The following is a 16,931-nucleotide window of genomic DNA, read 5'->3' as shown; positions in this document are numbered from 1 at the left end:
CACAGTGACTGCCCTCGATCTCAGGAGGGGCAGCTGGGGACAGATGGAGCGACAGAGCAGCTCCCCTCACCCTTCTCTGAGTTACAGCCAATGCTCTTGCCTTGCACAGCTCTCTGCTCTCCCTGGGCACGGCAGGAAACCCTCTCAAAGTGCCTTTGGCCGTCACCGTTCCTTAGCCCTGGCACAGGAGATGCTGCCCAGCTCCTCTGCCTCAGGAGCACTTTGGGCTGATGGAGTCCAGCCCCCGGACTGGCCCCTGTCCCCATTCCCATGTCCCCGCTGAAGCAGAGCAGAGCTGACTCCTCGCTGTCCATGGGCACAGCCCCTGCTCGTCTCAGCAACGGGGCCAGATCCCAGCAGAGCTCCAGGCACGGGGCTGAGGGAAGGGCTCTGAGAAAAGGAAAACTGGGGGGCAGGGCCAGGAGAAAGGGCTTGGACATTGCTCAACAAAGTCTCCCCTGACTCCTCACTGTCTCGTCCTTCAACAGCACTCCATGGCCAGAGGCTCAAAATGTGCAACAGCAGCTCCATCAGCCCCTTCCTCCTGCTGGCATTGGCAGACACGCGGCAGCTGCAGCTCCTGCACTTCTGCCTCTTCCTGGGCATCTCCCTGGCTGCCCTCCTGGGCAGCGGCCTCATCATCAGTGCCGGAGCCTGCGGCCAGCACCTGCACAGCCCCATGTTCTTCTTCCTGCTCAGCCTGGCCCTCACCGACCTGGGCTCCATCTGCACCACTGTCCCCAAGGCCATGCACAATTCCCTCTGGGGCACCAGCCACATCTCCTACTCAGCATGTGCTGCTCACGTGTTTTTCTTTCTGTTCTTCCTCTCAGCAGAGGATTTCCTCCTCACCATCATGTGCTACGAGCGCTACGTGTCCATCTGCAAAGCCCTGCACTACGGGACCCTCCTGGGCAGCAGAGCTTGTGCCCACATGGCAGCAGCTGCCTGGGCCAGTGCCTTTCTCTACGCTCTCCTGCACACGGCCAATACATTTTCCCTGCCCCTGGGCCAGGGCAATGCCCTGGGCCAGTTCTTCTGTGAAATCCCACACATCCTCAAGCTCTCCTGCTCACACTGCCACCTCAGGGAACTTGGGCTCATCACTGTCAGTGCCTGTTTGGTGTTTGGCTGTTTTGTGTTCATTGTTTTCTCCTATGTGCAGTTCTTCAGGGCTGTGCTGAGGATCCCGTCTGAGCAGGGCCGGCACAAAGCCTTTTCCACGTGCCTCCCTCACCTGGCCGTGCTCTCTCTGTTCCTCAGCACTGTTATGTTTGCCCACCTGAAGCCCCCCTCCATCTCCTCCCATCCCTGGATGTGGCACTGTCAGTTCTGTACTCGGTGGTGCCTCCAGCCCTGAACCCCCTCATCTACAGCCTGAGGAACCAGGAGCTCAGGGATGCCCTGAGGAAAGTGAGGACTGGATACTTTTCACAAGTTAAAATCTTTCTATTTCCTTCTGCCATGCGAGGAAAATGATGACTAGGATGCTTCTCAGAAGCAATAAACTCTCTCTTTTCTGCTCCAGAACCTTCAGAATGTAACTCTTTACAATCTTGGCCTCTTTTTCCTCTTTGTCCATATTTTCATTGGTGCTTTTTCTTATTCTTTTTCTGGTGTTATTCTGCTTTTTATAAAGTACTGTAGTACTACTCCTTGCATTTCTGCATGAACATCTACCTTTCTTTTGAAACACAAAGACTTTCAGGAGGCTTTTTCCCTGTGCATTTGAATCAAAACAAGGGGCTGTCCTGACCTTTGTGTCCAAGGTTTGTTCCTCAGCCCTTCTCTGGCTCTGCAGGGGCAGTGCCTGTGGGCAGAGCTGGAGGGAAGAGACTCCCAGCACAGCAGCACGGCCAGGGACAATGGCCCAGCCTCTCCCCACCTCTGCTCTTCCCAGCTCCACACTCCCTTTCCCAGCCCTTCTGAGGGTGCAAGGCCGGAGTGCTCGGGCAGCTCGGTCACTGTCCTGCTGCGTGTCCGTGCTGTGAGCACAGGCAGGGACAGGCCACGGGCACTGCTGGGACACAGCCGGGCTCCAGCACAGCAGCTCCATCAGCAAAGGGCATCTCCTGGGGCCAGGGCAGGAAGGCTTCGCTCTCCTCCAGAGCTGCTGTCAGGAATGTGCCCCAGGAATGCCCTGGCAAAGCAAACCCCAGTGCCCAGGGGCAGGGGGGAGTGTGCAGGGGGGGCAGGCAGCAGTGTCCTGGCACTGCCAGAGCTCCTGGGATGGACCTGAGGGAGCAGCAGAGCAGGGCCTGGGCTGTGCCTTTGTTCCGGGCACAGCCTGGGAAGGTGCCCAGGGCAAGTGTCCCACACCAGCCCCTGCCACCAGCAATCCCAGCACTGGCCTCTGCCCTCCCCTGCAGGAGGTTGTTTGTCCCTGCACAGAGGGACACCAAGTGACCAGGCCAGCAGTCCATGTTTGCTGTGTCCTGAGGAGCCTTCAGCAGTGCATCGAGTGGGTGTGGGGAGATGAACCCGAGTGAGCACAAACACCATCAGCAGCACTCGGGGCTGGCACAATTCCAGGGGCACAAACTGTGCCCTGAGGCCACTTCACTCCCAGAGTAATGTCCTCTGGGAAAGCACCTGTTATAAACATATATTATAGTATTGGCTTCTCGCAAAGTATTAAAGTAGATATTATATAATGTTAGAAATGCTTTTTGCTGTGTGGATGTAGTTTTCTCTCGTTTTAGCAAGAATGTTAGCAAGTGTGAGCAAGTAAGATAACCTCCAAGGGAGCAGAGGATGAGGCCCAAGGAGCTGCTAATCAACACTTTGTCCAGAGAACAAAAGGGCCCAAAGGCTGCTCCGCCCGGAGAACGGGCAGCCAGGAGGGTCCGAGAGCTGCTATCACCGCTCTGCCCGGGGGGCAAAGAGGCCCAAAGCTGCAATCAGCCCTGACTGTCTGGAGAATTAAGAGATCCACCCCACCATCGACTCTTACCTAGCGGGCCCAACCCCAAGAATCAAAAGAAATAAAACCACAAGGCAGAAGACTACGCATGCTCTAAAAAGGCGGACCCAAGGAGTGGCCATGCAGATCAATTCCTGGAAAAGTTTTAATATGAATACAGAACAGACAGTAAAAATGGTATAAAAGAGACTCACCTCGGGCATCAGGTGTGCTCTTGGCAGAGCGCCAAGGCACCCGGCCGTTATCCCTTTGCTTTATTTTACGTGTCTCTTATTGTCTTTATATTAAACTCTTTAAATTCTAACAGGAGAGTGAACCTCGCTTTTCACAGCACCTGAATTCTTTGCTGGGCTGTGCTGAGAACTGCATGCAGACAAACGTCCAGGGCAGGGAGGCTCCAGGGAAAGTGCTCAGGACAGCCAAGGGCTGCACAGAGAGACACCGGAGTGGTGGGTCTGTGGGGAGAAATCACAGCTGCCTCCCTTGGGAATCGCCCCCAGGACCTGGACAGGCTGTGCTGTGTTCTGGGCACTGACCTGGAACCGAGGGATGTGGAAAAGGCCTCTGGTGTCAGGGACGTTGGAAAGGCTGGGCAGGCACTGGCATTTGTCCCTCAGGGATTCCATGAGGGTCCTGCCAAGATGAGCTCTGCTCCTCCTTGGAGCCCTTCATGGGCATAGAGGGCTGAGAGACCTTTCCAGGACAGGCTCAGGCCAAGGAGCCCTTGAGTCTCTCAGCCCTCCGTCGGTGCCTGCTGGAATTCAATCCCCCTCCCCATCCCGCAGCAGCCCCGCATTTCCCTCCTCCAGCCTTGCTCTCCAGCACAGCCACGGGGGCTCTTCGGGCTCTCGGCTTTTCCTGCAGCCACCGAGGCCAGCTGAGCTCTGCCTTCCCCACACTCAGCCCTGCCCAGCGCAGGCAATGCCCAGAAATTCCCTGTGTGTCCCTGGCCTTGCTGTCAGCCCCGGCAGCGGCTCCGTGGCCCCTCTGTGCCCCGCTGCCCCAGCCATGGTGCCCCAGCCCCTGTGCAGGCCCAGCCCAGGACAGGAGCGCTGCGGGTGGGAACGGCCCCTGGGCCCTGCTGCCCACAGCAGCCTTGGGGCTCTGCGCTGTTGAGCTTTGGACGGGGTACCCTTCCTTCCCGGACCAGGGTGAGAGAGCAGAGGAGGCTGCTGTTCTGCTGAGTTCTGTATTTCATAGTCTCACAGCTTTCTTGAAGGCAGAGTTCAAAGGGGGTTACATGATAAAGGCAAGCAGCAACAGCAACAACAGGCAAAACAGCTTCTTCTTCTTCTTCTGTATGCTCTATATGCTCTATACTCTATATGCTCTAGACTCTATATTTTTTCTTGCAGAAGTGTGGATTATATTTGTTAATTGACCAATAAGATTAACACACGATTCCAGTTTTCCTTTTCTTAACCGATCCTGGTCTAATTCTAACAGTCGTAAGCCTCACACCAGTGTTACACAGGTATTACACAGATTTGTGGATGCAGTTTCTATCAGCTCTTACTGTTTACATGAACGCTCTATCTAAAAAATGTGAACAGTGTCATTCTATCAATTTTTTGTCTAAAGTAAAGAATTCTGTGAAAAGGTAACACTGCTGCAGTAAGAACTGTGTTTAAGGTCTCTGCTGCAGCTTTTCAATGTTTAAGGCACTTAGCATATATTTCTACTAAAGGTTAAAAAATCTGTATTTCTATTTCACTTTGGTGTGACTTCATGTATCTCAGCTTGTCCAAAGGTTTTAATTCAACCCCTGTGCTTTGGCTTCCCTCTGGGCCTGAGTCCAGAGGAGCTTTCACTTCAACAAAACAGAACACTTACAAGAAAAGTAAATGGAGTGGGAACTCATGAGAGATTGAATTTTCTCTGATTCAACTCCAGGATTGATGCCATAGACTTCTGAGTGGAAGAATAATTAATTCATTCTCCTTGAGACAATAAATCAAGAGAATAAATTAGACTTTTGTATCAGGTATGAGTGAATAGATTGCATCCAACACAAGTTTTTCCTGTAGGATTTTTATTTTATTTTTTATTTTCTCAGGAGATTGTATCAAGGCAGAAGAATTAAATTCAAGATATTTGTAGCAAAGAGATCTCTGCTGAACTGATTGTTCCAAATAAACATATCCCTTACCCCATATTTCCATGACCAGAAGTTTTTCTAATTTTGGACTCTAGTATATTGTACTGTATGTGTATTCAGAATACTTTGCAACAGTTAAATTTGCTTAAATTTCATTTCAGGCATTTACTTAATTTTAAGAATTTGCCTAATTTCAGCCATCTTTTAAAAAGTATTTTCACACTTTTATTTTTTTTGTCTGTTACCTTTTCAGTGAGGAGGATCATCATTTGGGTTTTCTCTTGGTACCTCACTAATGCACTCTGAGAGCCATGTTCTGTGTTATTAATGTAGTAGTGATCCGGGGTTCATGGATGGCTACTGCAGGAAACTTGATGGCCAGTAGTGAAAACAGCAAAAATAATGATGAGAGGAGCCACAGACGTTCTGCTGTCTGAGAACTGTGAACTGCCAAAATCAAAAGGTCAGTGCTCTTCTGGTTCAGAATGCCCTTCAGTTGGAGCTGGAACATACTTTGGGCTAAGAGCCTGAGCACAAGAGGCTGTAGCACCTATTTGGTTCAGCAGTTCCCTATTGCCCTACTCCATACTCCACTGCATTCCAGCATGTGATTTGCTGAGCTGTAGACTGTCCCTGAGTGGTGTGATTGCCTGGAATGCTTGAAAATTTGGCTTCACATTCCTCAGTTTCTTTTCTCTGTTGCCCTCGTTGCCTCACACCAGCCCCTGTTTTACTTCTAGATGGAGAACAAGGTTACAAACTACAACTTCTCTTCCTATGTCCTTAGAGGGGTTCTCACCTGTAATAATAAATGAAATAGGTTTCATTCCTTTTGATTCCTCCTGGTATGATGCAAAGAAAGGAAAGGTAGCTGGAACTATGGCTTTTTGGGGTGGCTGTTATACCAGAGCCCTGGATCTGTATTAGGGATATTCGTGTTGGCCGGACTGTCTCAGCAGAAAGAGGGAGGAGTGCAATATTAATGTCAGGAGCTCATCCCTGTCCGTGATTTATTAAAAGAAGCCTAGCTTCATGTCTTAGGCCCTGAATGAAATACCTGCAGTTTGGCTGCCTGAGTTTGTATCTATGGATCCCACTTCTGTGCAATGTCTGAAGGCCAGGGAACTGCCTTTGTTACCTCTCCTACTGGCACTGCTACAGGAGAAGGAAAGAAATCCAACTAATTTTGAATCATCTAACATGTCCCTTTTGGATACAGAATTCACTGAGAGCCATAAATACAGTGTGTGGCTTTAATAAAGCACAAACGTGGATTTTAAACCACACCTGGCATTGATGTTGCTTGGACTGAATGTGTGCACAGCCCAATGTTTCTCCTCATTGTCCCTGTTATGAATTTCTGCCATTTTTCCTCTTCATTCCTGTCTGAACAAAAGCAGACTTTGTGCCACTGAGTTGAGAACGTTATAAATAAGGTATGGAATTCGTGCTATTATGTATAAAATTGGAGTGTAATCAGACCCTACAGAGACCGAGTTTCAAAATCCCTTCAGCAGCCTGGCTGAGAGAAAAATTTCACAACACTAAAAGAAGTTCTCTCACAATAAGTGAGGATTCCACCCAGGTGGGGTTAGATCTTATCACCGGGACATTTGCACCATAACGACTTGATTGCCACCTTCTGATATCTACATCTCATCTGATAAGGAATCGGACATCCCGGGAACTAAAAATAACTGTTCCAGGAAGAAGAGATGGCCCATTCATCAGCAGAAATGGCCCACTCATCACCCAGGATGGACAATTCCTGGGATCCAGGAAAGGCTTTGTGCAGCCCAACTCCGGGACAAGAAAACTTCATGAATATGCTAAAATGACGAGAAGAATAGAATTAATTCGGACTCTGCCCAAAAAATGTATAAGAAGGGACCAGCCAAAGCAGCATCCGTGAACTTGGGAGGTCTGGTGCGACAGAGATCAGATCTATGCGTGTTCACCCAGCTCCGACCCCGGGCTCGGAGCTGCTTTTCTCCATCGTGGCTTTTAAAACCGATATTTCGGTCACATAATAAATGTCATTTCTTTATAAATTTTGATTGGGCAATTTTGTTTATCTTAAGAACATCCTTCTCAGGCATCAGGAAACTGCCCCATCTCTTTGTTCACCATCTTGAGTGCTTTTCTCACTCAGAGAGGATGGTAACACCACAGAGATTCGTGTACTGACTCTGAGCAGCAAGCTTTGGCCCTGGTGAAGCTGAAGGACCATAAGGCAAGGCAGGAATTTGTTAAGAAGTTCTCACTAATCCCTGGATTTGAAGGAATGATGGAATAAATGGCAAACCTTTTGCTTCAGGCACTGGAGCAGATGATTTTTCTAACAAATAATATTGTTTTGAGTGTTACTGAGCTCATTCACCTTGTGAGGGATTTTTTCTTTAAAAAAACATTGATTTCTTTGTACCTTAACTGCACAGCTTTTGAACAGCTGGGTGCTTTTGTGTTCCTTCTCCTGTTTATGATGTCAGTGTGCTTTTTACTGCATATCCAAGAACAGCTTTTAATTTTTCTCATTTTTAGCTTCACTTCCTAGTTTTTACAGTTAAGTGCATTTTTTATGTTGTAGGTCACCTGTCACATTTCCCTCGGGCAGTATCTGTACACTGCAAGTGATTCAGCCTCTCTCTTTCTGTTTCATCTCATGCTAATGGCTGGGAGATGTTATCTGGGTTAGCCAGGCTAAGGAACATCCTGTTCTTGCTTGATTTTCTTGAGCTGAGAACCTTCTGGCTATCTCACTGCTCCTTGGAGTATTGTGTTGCTCTGGGTTCTGCAGATAGTTATCTGAGGTGTGAACTGGCCAGATGAGTTGCTGCCCTTTGTAAATGGCTCTGTTTAAATTTCTGTGCTATCTTGGACACCGCTTAAGGTGTTGGGTCCTTCTTGCTTCAGGTGCTGTAAAATGGGAAGATGAGAAATTCCTTCCCATCACTGATCAAAGTCCTGGCCAATCTCAGTATCAGGGGAGATCTGTAATGTGATGAATTTCCTTTGCTGCAGTGTCTGTGCCAGGCTTTTCTCCCTTGTGTTTGATCGTTTATAACATACACAGATACATGTTTTACTTAGGGAAAATCTGGGAGCATGGTGTGTTCATAGCTACTCGGTAACATATTTTCAGTATATATAACACGTGAATGGAAAAGGGGAAGTGCAGCACAATGAGTGTGTTTTGGGTATCTCCTGCAGATGTTGAATCTGTCCATAAGAAGAGATTTCTAAGAAAGTTTTATTAATGAACGTTGCATCATTGCTTTTTTTATGCTTGCAGCTGCTCAGAGGGAAGGAAAGTCCCACGTCTCTCTTACACTTGTTGAAACACAGCATGATTTGTTGGTGTATATAAATTTAAGCTAGCTATTTCTCATTTGACTTCATTTTGCTTTGTGCCAAGGTCCTCTGGAGTAACTGAAACAAAAGTAAAATGCCTGTTCTGATGGAATGATTGAATAAAATGTAAAAGGTTAGCAACAGTCAAATTAGATCCCCTTGCTGCTCATTGCCAGGAAGAGCTGGTTCATTAAACCAAAGCAGGATGGAAGTGATGAGCAATGTGCTTGCTTAAAGGATTCCTCTCTTGAGAGGGTGATGGTGTCACCTGGATCCTTGAGATCATCATCTGCTGCTTGCTGACTGCCTCTGAGGAACAAGCCTCAATGTCATCTTACCTGTCTGTGACCCATCGGCCTCGGGAAACAGCTGCATTCTCTCATGCTGCACTGGTTTGGAAAGGAAGAGGCAGGAAAATTGTGACTTTCACCTGTGTGAGTGCTTTGGTGGGAACAAGATTGTGTCTTTCTATGTAAGAAAGTGTGTGTGTGTCTCTCTTAAAAAGCCTGGTGCTTGTTATCTTTGCTAAGCAATTGCAAAGAACCAATAAAATAGACAGTGTTGTGGTGGATATTAACTTTTAATGAGCTTACAGAATAGAGCCTCTCATAATCGGAATTCCTTAGCTCTACAGAGATAATGAAAATAAGAATGCAGTGAAGTTGCTATATACGCTAGGAGATGATTTCCAAACACTGAAACCCAAAGGATTTAAAATTTATTCTGCTAAGAAATTGCTTGGGACATGCAACTCTTGGACAGGAACTATATTTCATGCTAAGTAGACATCATCTGGTTATGTTGAAATGTAAAGACTCAATTGGGGTCTTGCAGAAAGCAGTGGTAGAAGTACTGTTGGCTTTGCTAAACGCAGACCTGGGGCAGTGGGAACTATCCTGGTGCTGGCAGACAACAAGGTCTGCATGGAGGCGGCGGTGGGGGAAATCACGGGTAGGGCTTGGCCCCAGTATTTTCAGAACTATAAAGGACTTGGAATGGCCTGGGAAATTCTGTTCCGGGTAGAGCTGATGATGGGATGGGTCAGCATTTAGGAAATGCTGATTAAATGAAGGGCACGCAGGGAGTTGAAGACATTGTGTTAAGGTGAGGAACAAGACCGGGACACCGCGCTGGGGCCCCGCGCACTTTTCCAGCCCGGCCGCCCCCACGGGCCGGGCCCCGCGGCTCCCGCTGCCGCCCCCCAGCACGGGGCTGTGTCCCAGACCCCACGGTCCAGCCCGAGGGTTGGGGGCGGCAGCGGAGCTGCTGGACGGAGCTTCCAGCCCCGCCAGCCGCAGCTCCGATCCCTTGGGCCGTGACGCTGGGGACGGGTGTCCGTCGGCGCTCGGGTCTGTCAGCTTTTGCAATGCAGAGGGAGAAACTGAGTCCCAAGGGGTGTCGCTTTCCATCAATCGCTATTTCTCCTCTCTTTTCCATGACGGATTTCACAGCGCTTCCTTTCGCCCCAGAGATTTGGAAAACAAAATTCCCGGCTGCCCCGGATCCCTGCAGCTCTCCACAGCTCCAGCCTCGTCCCTCCTCTCCGTTTCCTTCTCTCCAGTCTCTCCCGCCTGGCCCTGCCGGCTCGGAGGAAGGAGATTCCCCCGGCACCCCCTGCCTCCTCCTCCTGTCCCGTGGGGCGCAGTTGGTGCTTCTGGAGCCGCCTGCCCGCGCAGCCGGACCCGCCCTGCGGCCGCTCAGCGCTGCAGCCGAGGGAATGAATTGCAGGCACCGCTGCGCTGGGCTGGCCCTGGCCGGGTGCCCGGGGCCACCAAAGCCGCTCTGGCACTCTGCTCACAGCTGCAGCACACAGAGCACTGAAGGAAAGGCTCGTGGGCTGGGATCGGGGCAGGGAGAGCTCACTCACTGCTCACTGCCAGGGCCACAACAGACCCAAGCTGGGGAAATTAATGGAATTTATTTCCAAACCAATCACACCAGGACAAGGAGAACTAAAACAAATCCTAAAGAAACACCTTCCCCACCCCTCCCTCCTTCCCGGGCTCCCAGTCTCCGCCCGCAGTCCCTCCTCTGCCCTCCCTGCACGGCAATCGTGTCACCAGCCATGAACTTGGCTTTTGCCTCATCCCGGGATCTCTTCCCGGACAGGAAGAACTTTCCCCAGCACAGATTCAGGCTGTGGCAGCCTTTGAGGCTCAGGGTGTTTCTCCTGCAGCTCCTTGCAGGTCTCCTCTCCCCGTGCCGGCTCTCCTGCGCCACAGAACTCTGCCGGCTGCAGCTTTGCAAACGTCAGGTCCAGGTCTGGATGTTCCTGCACGATTTGCTCGAGGTCCTTGGGGGCACTTGGGAGGTCACACCCCAAAGGGGGAGACCCAGGCCAGGGACAGGGACAGACAACCGGAATTCCTGGAGAACAGATGGGCTCAGGTGGACACCTTCTGCCAGCACAACTACGAGACTGTGGCCCCAATCTGCCTGGCTTCGCTGCCCCACAACATTCAGATCCTCCCAAATATTCCTCTGAACCCCAAATTCACCCCCAAATTCCGGTAAAATGGTGCCGCTTTAGACCTCTTTGTTTAATTTCTTTATTTTTACCCCAATTTTGGTTGTTTCAGTAGGATTAACACAGAAGTTACTTAGGCTGCAGAAGATCTCCAAGATCATCCAGGGTTGCTTGATACCACCAGAGAAAACAATTGGACAGAGCAGATGAAAATTTAGGGTGTAAAGGTCAAAAATCAGCTCTTCCCAATGGATCTCCAATGTTGATCTGAGTCCCGATGGATGTTCCTGCCCCTGCGTTCACCCAGGTGCCTAAGGGGATCCAGGAGAACGTGGAGAGCACCAGCCAGGGCTCTTCCCAACCTGGATCACAGGGAATGTGGGTCACCAGGGCTCTGCCAAACGTGGCTCCTCTGATGGGAGATGAAGTTGGAGCAGAGGACAAAGCTCTTCCCGCAGTCGAGGCACTCGCAGGGCTTCCCTTAGTGGTGCCTCTGTTGGTATTTGGTCAAGGTAGAGCTCTGTGAGAAGCTCTTCCCACACTGGGGACACTCGTAGGGCCTCTCCCCTGTGTGGATGCGCCGGTGCCTGACGAGGTGGGAGTTTTGCTTGAAGCCCTCCCTGCAGTCGGGGCAGCGGAAGGGCCTCGCATCCGTGTGAATCCGCTGGTGCCGGAGGAGATTGGAGCTGGTGTGAAACCTCTTCCCACACTCCCCACACTCGTAGGGCCTCTCCCCAGTGTGGATCATCTGGTGGACAATCAGGTGGGAGCTCCACCTGAAGCTCTTCCCACATTCCCCACACTTGTGGGGCTTCTCCCCATCGTGAAGCTGCTCATGAACCACCAGCTCTGACCTCTGGCTGCATCTCCGGCCGCCTTCCCGGCACAGGGTGGGTCTTTCCTCCTCAGAGCACCCTGGGCTGCGTTTGCAGCCCCTCCTCCTGCGGGATCTCCGGGGCTTTTCCTCCCCGTTGGATTCCTGCGCTGCGGAGCCGCTCAAAACGGCCTCTTCCACCAGGTTCTGCCGCGGGGATTTGTCCTCCCTGGGCTCCGTGCTCAGCTCCTTGTCTGGGGAGGAAGGACAAGGAGAGGATGGGATTTGCCTCCGGGCCACAGGGAAGGGCAAGGAGATCCCCCCAGTCCGTCCCCGGCAGGACGGCGTCGGCAGCGGGGTTGTCCTGCAGCCGGGGGCGATGCTGGGCTGGGAGATGGAGCAGGAGAGAGGGGAAAGGGGCACTGACTTCCTCCTCACCTGCCTGGGGCTCCCGGGGCATCTTCCTCTTCCTCACAGCCTCCTCCTCCATCTGGCCAAGGGCTGGGAATGGGAAATCCTGGTTTGGGGAAAACAAGGGATGAGCACATTGAGTTTAAGGTCCCTCTGCCCAAGTCCATCTCTAGAAGTCACTGGGCACTGTGTGTCCATAAAAATCTGCTCTGAAAAAGCCTCTCAGGAGTTCCCTGTCTCTGGTCTCTCCCCTTTGGTGTTTGGGGGTTCCCCCCTGTCCCAGCTGCTGGGGTCCCTCTTTTATTGGGGTCCCCCTCTCTCCTTGGTCTCCACCCTCCCCAGGCTGCTGGGAGTCCAGGAATCCAAAAGCTCCCCGCTTTGGTCTCCCCACTTAGGGATGCTGGGGGTTATGGGATCCCCAGGTCCCTTCTCCCCTTATTCTCTGCTTCGGGGTGCAGGGGGTCCAAGGAGTCCCCCCTGCCCCTCTCCAGGCTGTTGAGGGTCCCGCGAATGGCGGCGCTCCCCCCTCTCTGGGCTCCCCACTTTGGGGCCCTGGGGGTCACAGGGGTTCGCTCCTCCAGACTGCCGGGGCTCCCCTGCTCCCGGTACTGCCCCTCTCTGCTCGTCCCACTCTGGGGCTCCCGAGGTTCCCCCTCCGGCTCTCCCAAGGGGTCCCGCAGCCCCCTGGCTCCGGGCTGGAGGTGGCCGTGCCTGACCCACCAGCATGGGGTGGACCTGACATCCCACCACCCCCCACTGAGGCTCTGCCAGCAGCCAGCACAGGGACCCCCCAAAAACACCGCCTGGGGACCCCCCAGTATCCCCTCAAGGGGCACCTACAGCTCAGCTCTGGACTCCTGCAAGATCCAAACATCCCCCCCACAAACACTGGCCCAGGGACTCCCCAGGATATTTGGGCCAAGCTCCCCCTCCCCATCACCTGTGGGATGGGGGGGTCGATGCTCCTTGGGGTGAGGGGCCTGCAAATTCTGGGACCGCTGGACCCACGAGCTCCCTCCTCTTCCTCCATCTTCTTCTCGTCTACCTTCATCCGTCCTCCTCCTTCTCCCTAATCCCACCTCCTGCTCCTCCTCTCTCCATCCTTTCTCCTGCTTCTTCTTCCCCCGTTCTTCTCTTCCATCCCTCCTCCCCTGTTCCCCAAGCCCCTCACATCCCACGGGAGGAATGGGAATGGAGCCAGGACAGGTCGGGATGGGCAGTGCAGGGCTCTGGGCTGCTCCCACGCCCTGGGGTAACCTGGCCAAGGGAAAAGATGCAAAATTGGTGGGTGGAGATAAAAACTTGGTGTTGTGGTCACCCTGGGTGGGGACTTCCACCCCTCTGGTCTCATGTCAGGATGGAGAGGGGAGCGGGGAATGCAGAGACTGATGGGAGATCCCAAGGGATTTTAGGGGCAGGACGAGGGCTGCTGTGAGTTCTTGTTGGGAGAGGTCAGCCCGGAGACCCCAGAGTGTTCCCAGGGCCCTGGGATGGAGAGTTGTCACCACCTTCTGCTTCAGGTGGTGGTTCTGGAGGGACCTGGGCTCCTTGGGGCTCTTCCTGCAGCCGAGAACTTGTAGGGAACCTCCTCCAGGTGGCTCCTCCAGGTGTTCCAGGGGCTTGGGGCTCACGGTGAAGCCCTTCCCAGAGTCTGGGCATCCATAGGGGCTCCCCAGTGTGGATCCCCTGGTGTCTGGGGAGGCTGGAGCTCCTATGAAAGCTTTTCCTGCCCTCCTGGCCCCTGTAGGGTCTCTCTCCTCTGAGATGGCACCTCTGGGCAAAGCTTGGGCAGACACAGGACTTCTCCCCCACTTGGATCCTGTGCTGGGAGATCAGCTCCGTGCTCCGGCCAAAGCTCTTCCCACAGGAGATCAGTCCCCTGCAATGATGGCAACTTTGGACTTCTCCAGAACCCCTCCCACTCCTCTGGAGGTCCCACCCCCCATCTTTCCCCTCCTCCACCCTTTTCCCATCATCCCCCAATCCTCATCCACCAACGGACCCCACGAAGGGGAAGGGTCCCACTCCCTTTTTCCTCCCTCTCTCCAATATCCCCCTCTCCTTTCTCATCTTCCCCCAAAGCCTCCGTGTCCCACGTACCTGGTTTGGGGCTCTCAGTTCCCTCTCCCACTCAGTCTGGGGAGTCCGATCCCCTTTTCACTGCTCTTCCCCTCTTTAAAACGGGTCTCCCTTCCCCCCCCCGCCCCTCACCCCAGAGCTCCTCGCCCGCGGCCGGGGGGCTCCCAGCACCACCAGTGCCACCAGTGCGGCCCCAGCTGCCCCCACCCGCCCCATGCCCAGCGCCGGGCGCTGCCCACAGCCCCAAAGCAGCCGCGCTGTGCCCTGGGGGGTCCCCAGAGCGGCCCCGCCCCGCACGGCACTGGGAGCACCAGTCCGGACCAGTGCGGAGCGCGGGCGGGCGGCATCAGCCGTGCCCGGGCAGGGCCGGGCCCCGCGGGGCTCCCGCCCGCACTCGGCCCCCGCCGGGACAGCGCGGGGGGGCCCGGCCTGGCCGCCCCCACCTCCCCCTCCCCAAATTCCGCTCCGGGGGGCGCTGGCGGCGGGGGGGGCTCAGCTGGGGCCAGAGCTGCCGGAGCCACGTGTCCCCCGCTGCCGGCACCACCCCCCCAGGATTAGGGGTGCCCCAAAACTCCCTCCGAGCTGCCGGATACCCCGCACGCCCCTCAGGAGTGGGGTCCCCCCGGCCTCATCATCCCCAACCTTCGGCTGCCTCAGCCCAGGCCCCATCCCGCCCATCCCCCTCCGCCACACTTCATCCCACCCCCCAATCCACATCCCACCCTTCCCGGGCCCCATCCCGCCCCATCCCATTTCTCCCGGCAGCCGCCACCGGGACCCCAAAAACCCCGCGTGCCGGGGGCTCCCCAATATCCCCCAAGGGGCATTTGCGACTCACATTTGGAGCCCTGTAAGATCCAAACATCCGCCTCACCCCCCGCCCCACCAAACCCCCTTCCCCCAGGAACCAACAAAGATATTTGGGGCTCGGTGCTGGAGTCCTCCAAGCTCCAAAAATCCCCTCTCCCAAAAATAACCCCAGTGACTCCCCAAGATATTTGGGGCGAGCTGTCCCTACCCGGTCACCTGCGGGATGGGGGGAGCCGAGAGCTGCGGACACAGAGAGCGATGGATGCACGTGGAGGCTCCTCTTCCTGCCTCCTCTGTCCTGCCTCTTCCTCCCGCTCCTCCCCTTTTATCTCTCCTCTTCCTCCCGCCCCTCCCCTTTTATCTCTCCTCTTCCTCCCGCTCCTCCCCTTTTATCTCTCCTCTTCCTCCCGCCCCTCCCCTTTTATCTCTCCTCTTCCTCCCGCTCCTGCTCCTCCATCCGCCCTCCCCCCTCGCTCTTCCTCGTCCTCTCCTACCCCTCCTCCCGTTGTTTGTGGCTCCCATCCCGGCTTTGTCTGGCATCAGCCCTGGGGCCGTCCCGTGCTCAGCAGCAGCAGCAGCAGCAGCAGCAGCATCCTGTGCTCTGGCAGCACTCGCTGCTCCTTAGGGAAGGCTTTGGCATTTCTGCCGGGCACAGACACTGAAGCTCACCCCGACCTGCCCCGCTCCCATTGCTGTCCCCTGAGCGCTGGGCAGCTGCTGTGCCAGGGCAGCCAGAGACACAAAGGAAGCCAAGTCCAGCCCAGCTGCCCGGGCTGATGCAGACGAGCCCCAGGGCCGAGGTCCTGCAGAGCCCCACGGAGCCCTGGGCTCCTCGCTGGGAACGGGCTGTGCTGCGGCTGCCACAGCGGCCACAGCGAGTCCTGGGGCTCCCCCGGCGCCGCTGCAGCAGCACCCAGGTTCCACCTCCTGTGCCAGGCCCTGGCCAGGGGCCATCAGATCCATGGGCTCCGTGCCGAGGGGGAGCACAACAACAGTGGATCGGATGCAGCCCCCAAGGACCTCGAGCAAATCGTGCAGGAACATCCAGACCTGGACCTGACGTTTGCAAAGCTGCAGCCGGCAGAGTTCTGTGGCGCAGGAGAGCCGGCACGGGGAGAGGAGACCTGCAAGGAGCTGCAGGAGAAACACCCTGAGCCTCAAAGGCTGCCACAGCCTGAATCTGTGCTGGGGAAAGTTCTTCCTGTCCGGGAAGAGATCCCGGGATGAGGCAAAAGCCAAGTTCATGGCTGGTGACACGATTGCCGTGCAGGGAGGGCAGAGGAGGGACTGCGGGCGGAGACTGGGAGCCCGGGAAGGAGGGAGGGGGGGGGAAGGTGTTTCTTTAGGATTTGTTTTAGTTCTCCTTGTCCTGGTGTGATTGGTTTGGAAATAAATTCCATTAATTTCCCCAGCTTGGGTCTGTTGTGGCCCTGGCAGTGAGCAATGAGTGTACTCTCCCTGCCCCGATCCCAGCCCACGAGCCTTTCCTTCTGTGCTCTGTGTGCTGCAGCTGTGAGCAGAGTGCCAGAGCGGCTTTGGTGGCCCCGGGCACCCGGCCAGGGCCAGCCCAGCGCAGCGGTGCCTGCAATTCATTCCCTCGGCTGCAGCGCTGAGCGGCCGCAGGGCGGGTCCGGCTGCGCGGGCAGGCGGCTCCAGAAGCACCAACTGCGCCCCACGGGACAGGAGGAGGAGGCAGGGGGTGCCGGGGGAATCTCCTTCCTCCGAGCCGGCAGGGCCAGGCGGGAGAGACTGGAGAGAAGGAAACGGAGAGGAGGGACGAGGCTGGAGCTGTGGAGAGCTGCAGGGATGCCGGGGCAGCCGGGAATTTTGTTTTCCAAATCTCTGGGGCGAAAGGAAGCGCTGTGAAATCCGTCATGGAAAAGAGAGGAGAAATAGCGATTGATGGAAAGCGACACCCCTTGGGACTCAGTTTCTCCCTCTGCATTGCAAAAGCTGACAGACCCCGAGTGCCGACGGA

At 54.6% G+C, this 16,931-nt stretch overlaps 1 protein-coding gene across 1 annotated transcript; it reads left to right on the top strand.

The window, feature by feature from the left end:
* Positions 1 to 312: 312 nt before the first annotated feature.
* Positions 313 to 16,400, top strand: LOC309585569 (olfactory receptor 14J1-like; the record flags this gene model as incomplete). Its single annotated transcript, XM_082303526.1, has 3 exons — positions 313 to 368; positions 631 to 1,272; positions 16,391 to 16,400. The coding sequence occupies 3 exons, from the start codon at positions 313 to 315 to the stop codon at positions 16,398 to 16,400; spliced, it is 708 nt and encodes a 235-aa protein (XP_082159652.1).
* Positions 16,401 to 16,931: the final 531 nt, after the last annotated feature.

Source organism: Coloeus monedula (genome assembly GCF_965178545.1).
Source record: "Coloeus monedula genome assembly, contig: HAP1_SCAFFOLD_73, whole genome shotgun sequence".
In the NCBI taxonomy this organism is placed as follows: Eukaryota; Metazoa; Chordata; class Aves; order Passeriformes; family Corvidae; genus Coloeus; species Coloeus monedula.
Note: the sequence above shows the minus strand (reverse complement) of the source record. Positions and strands in the feature narration are given on the sequence as shown.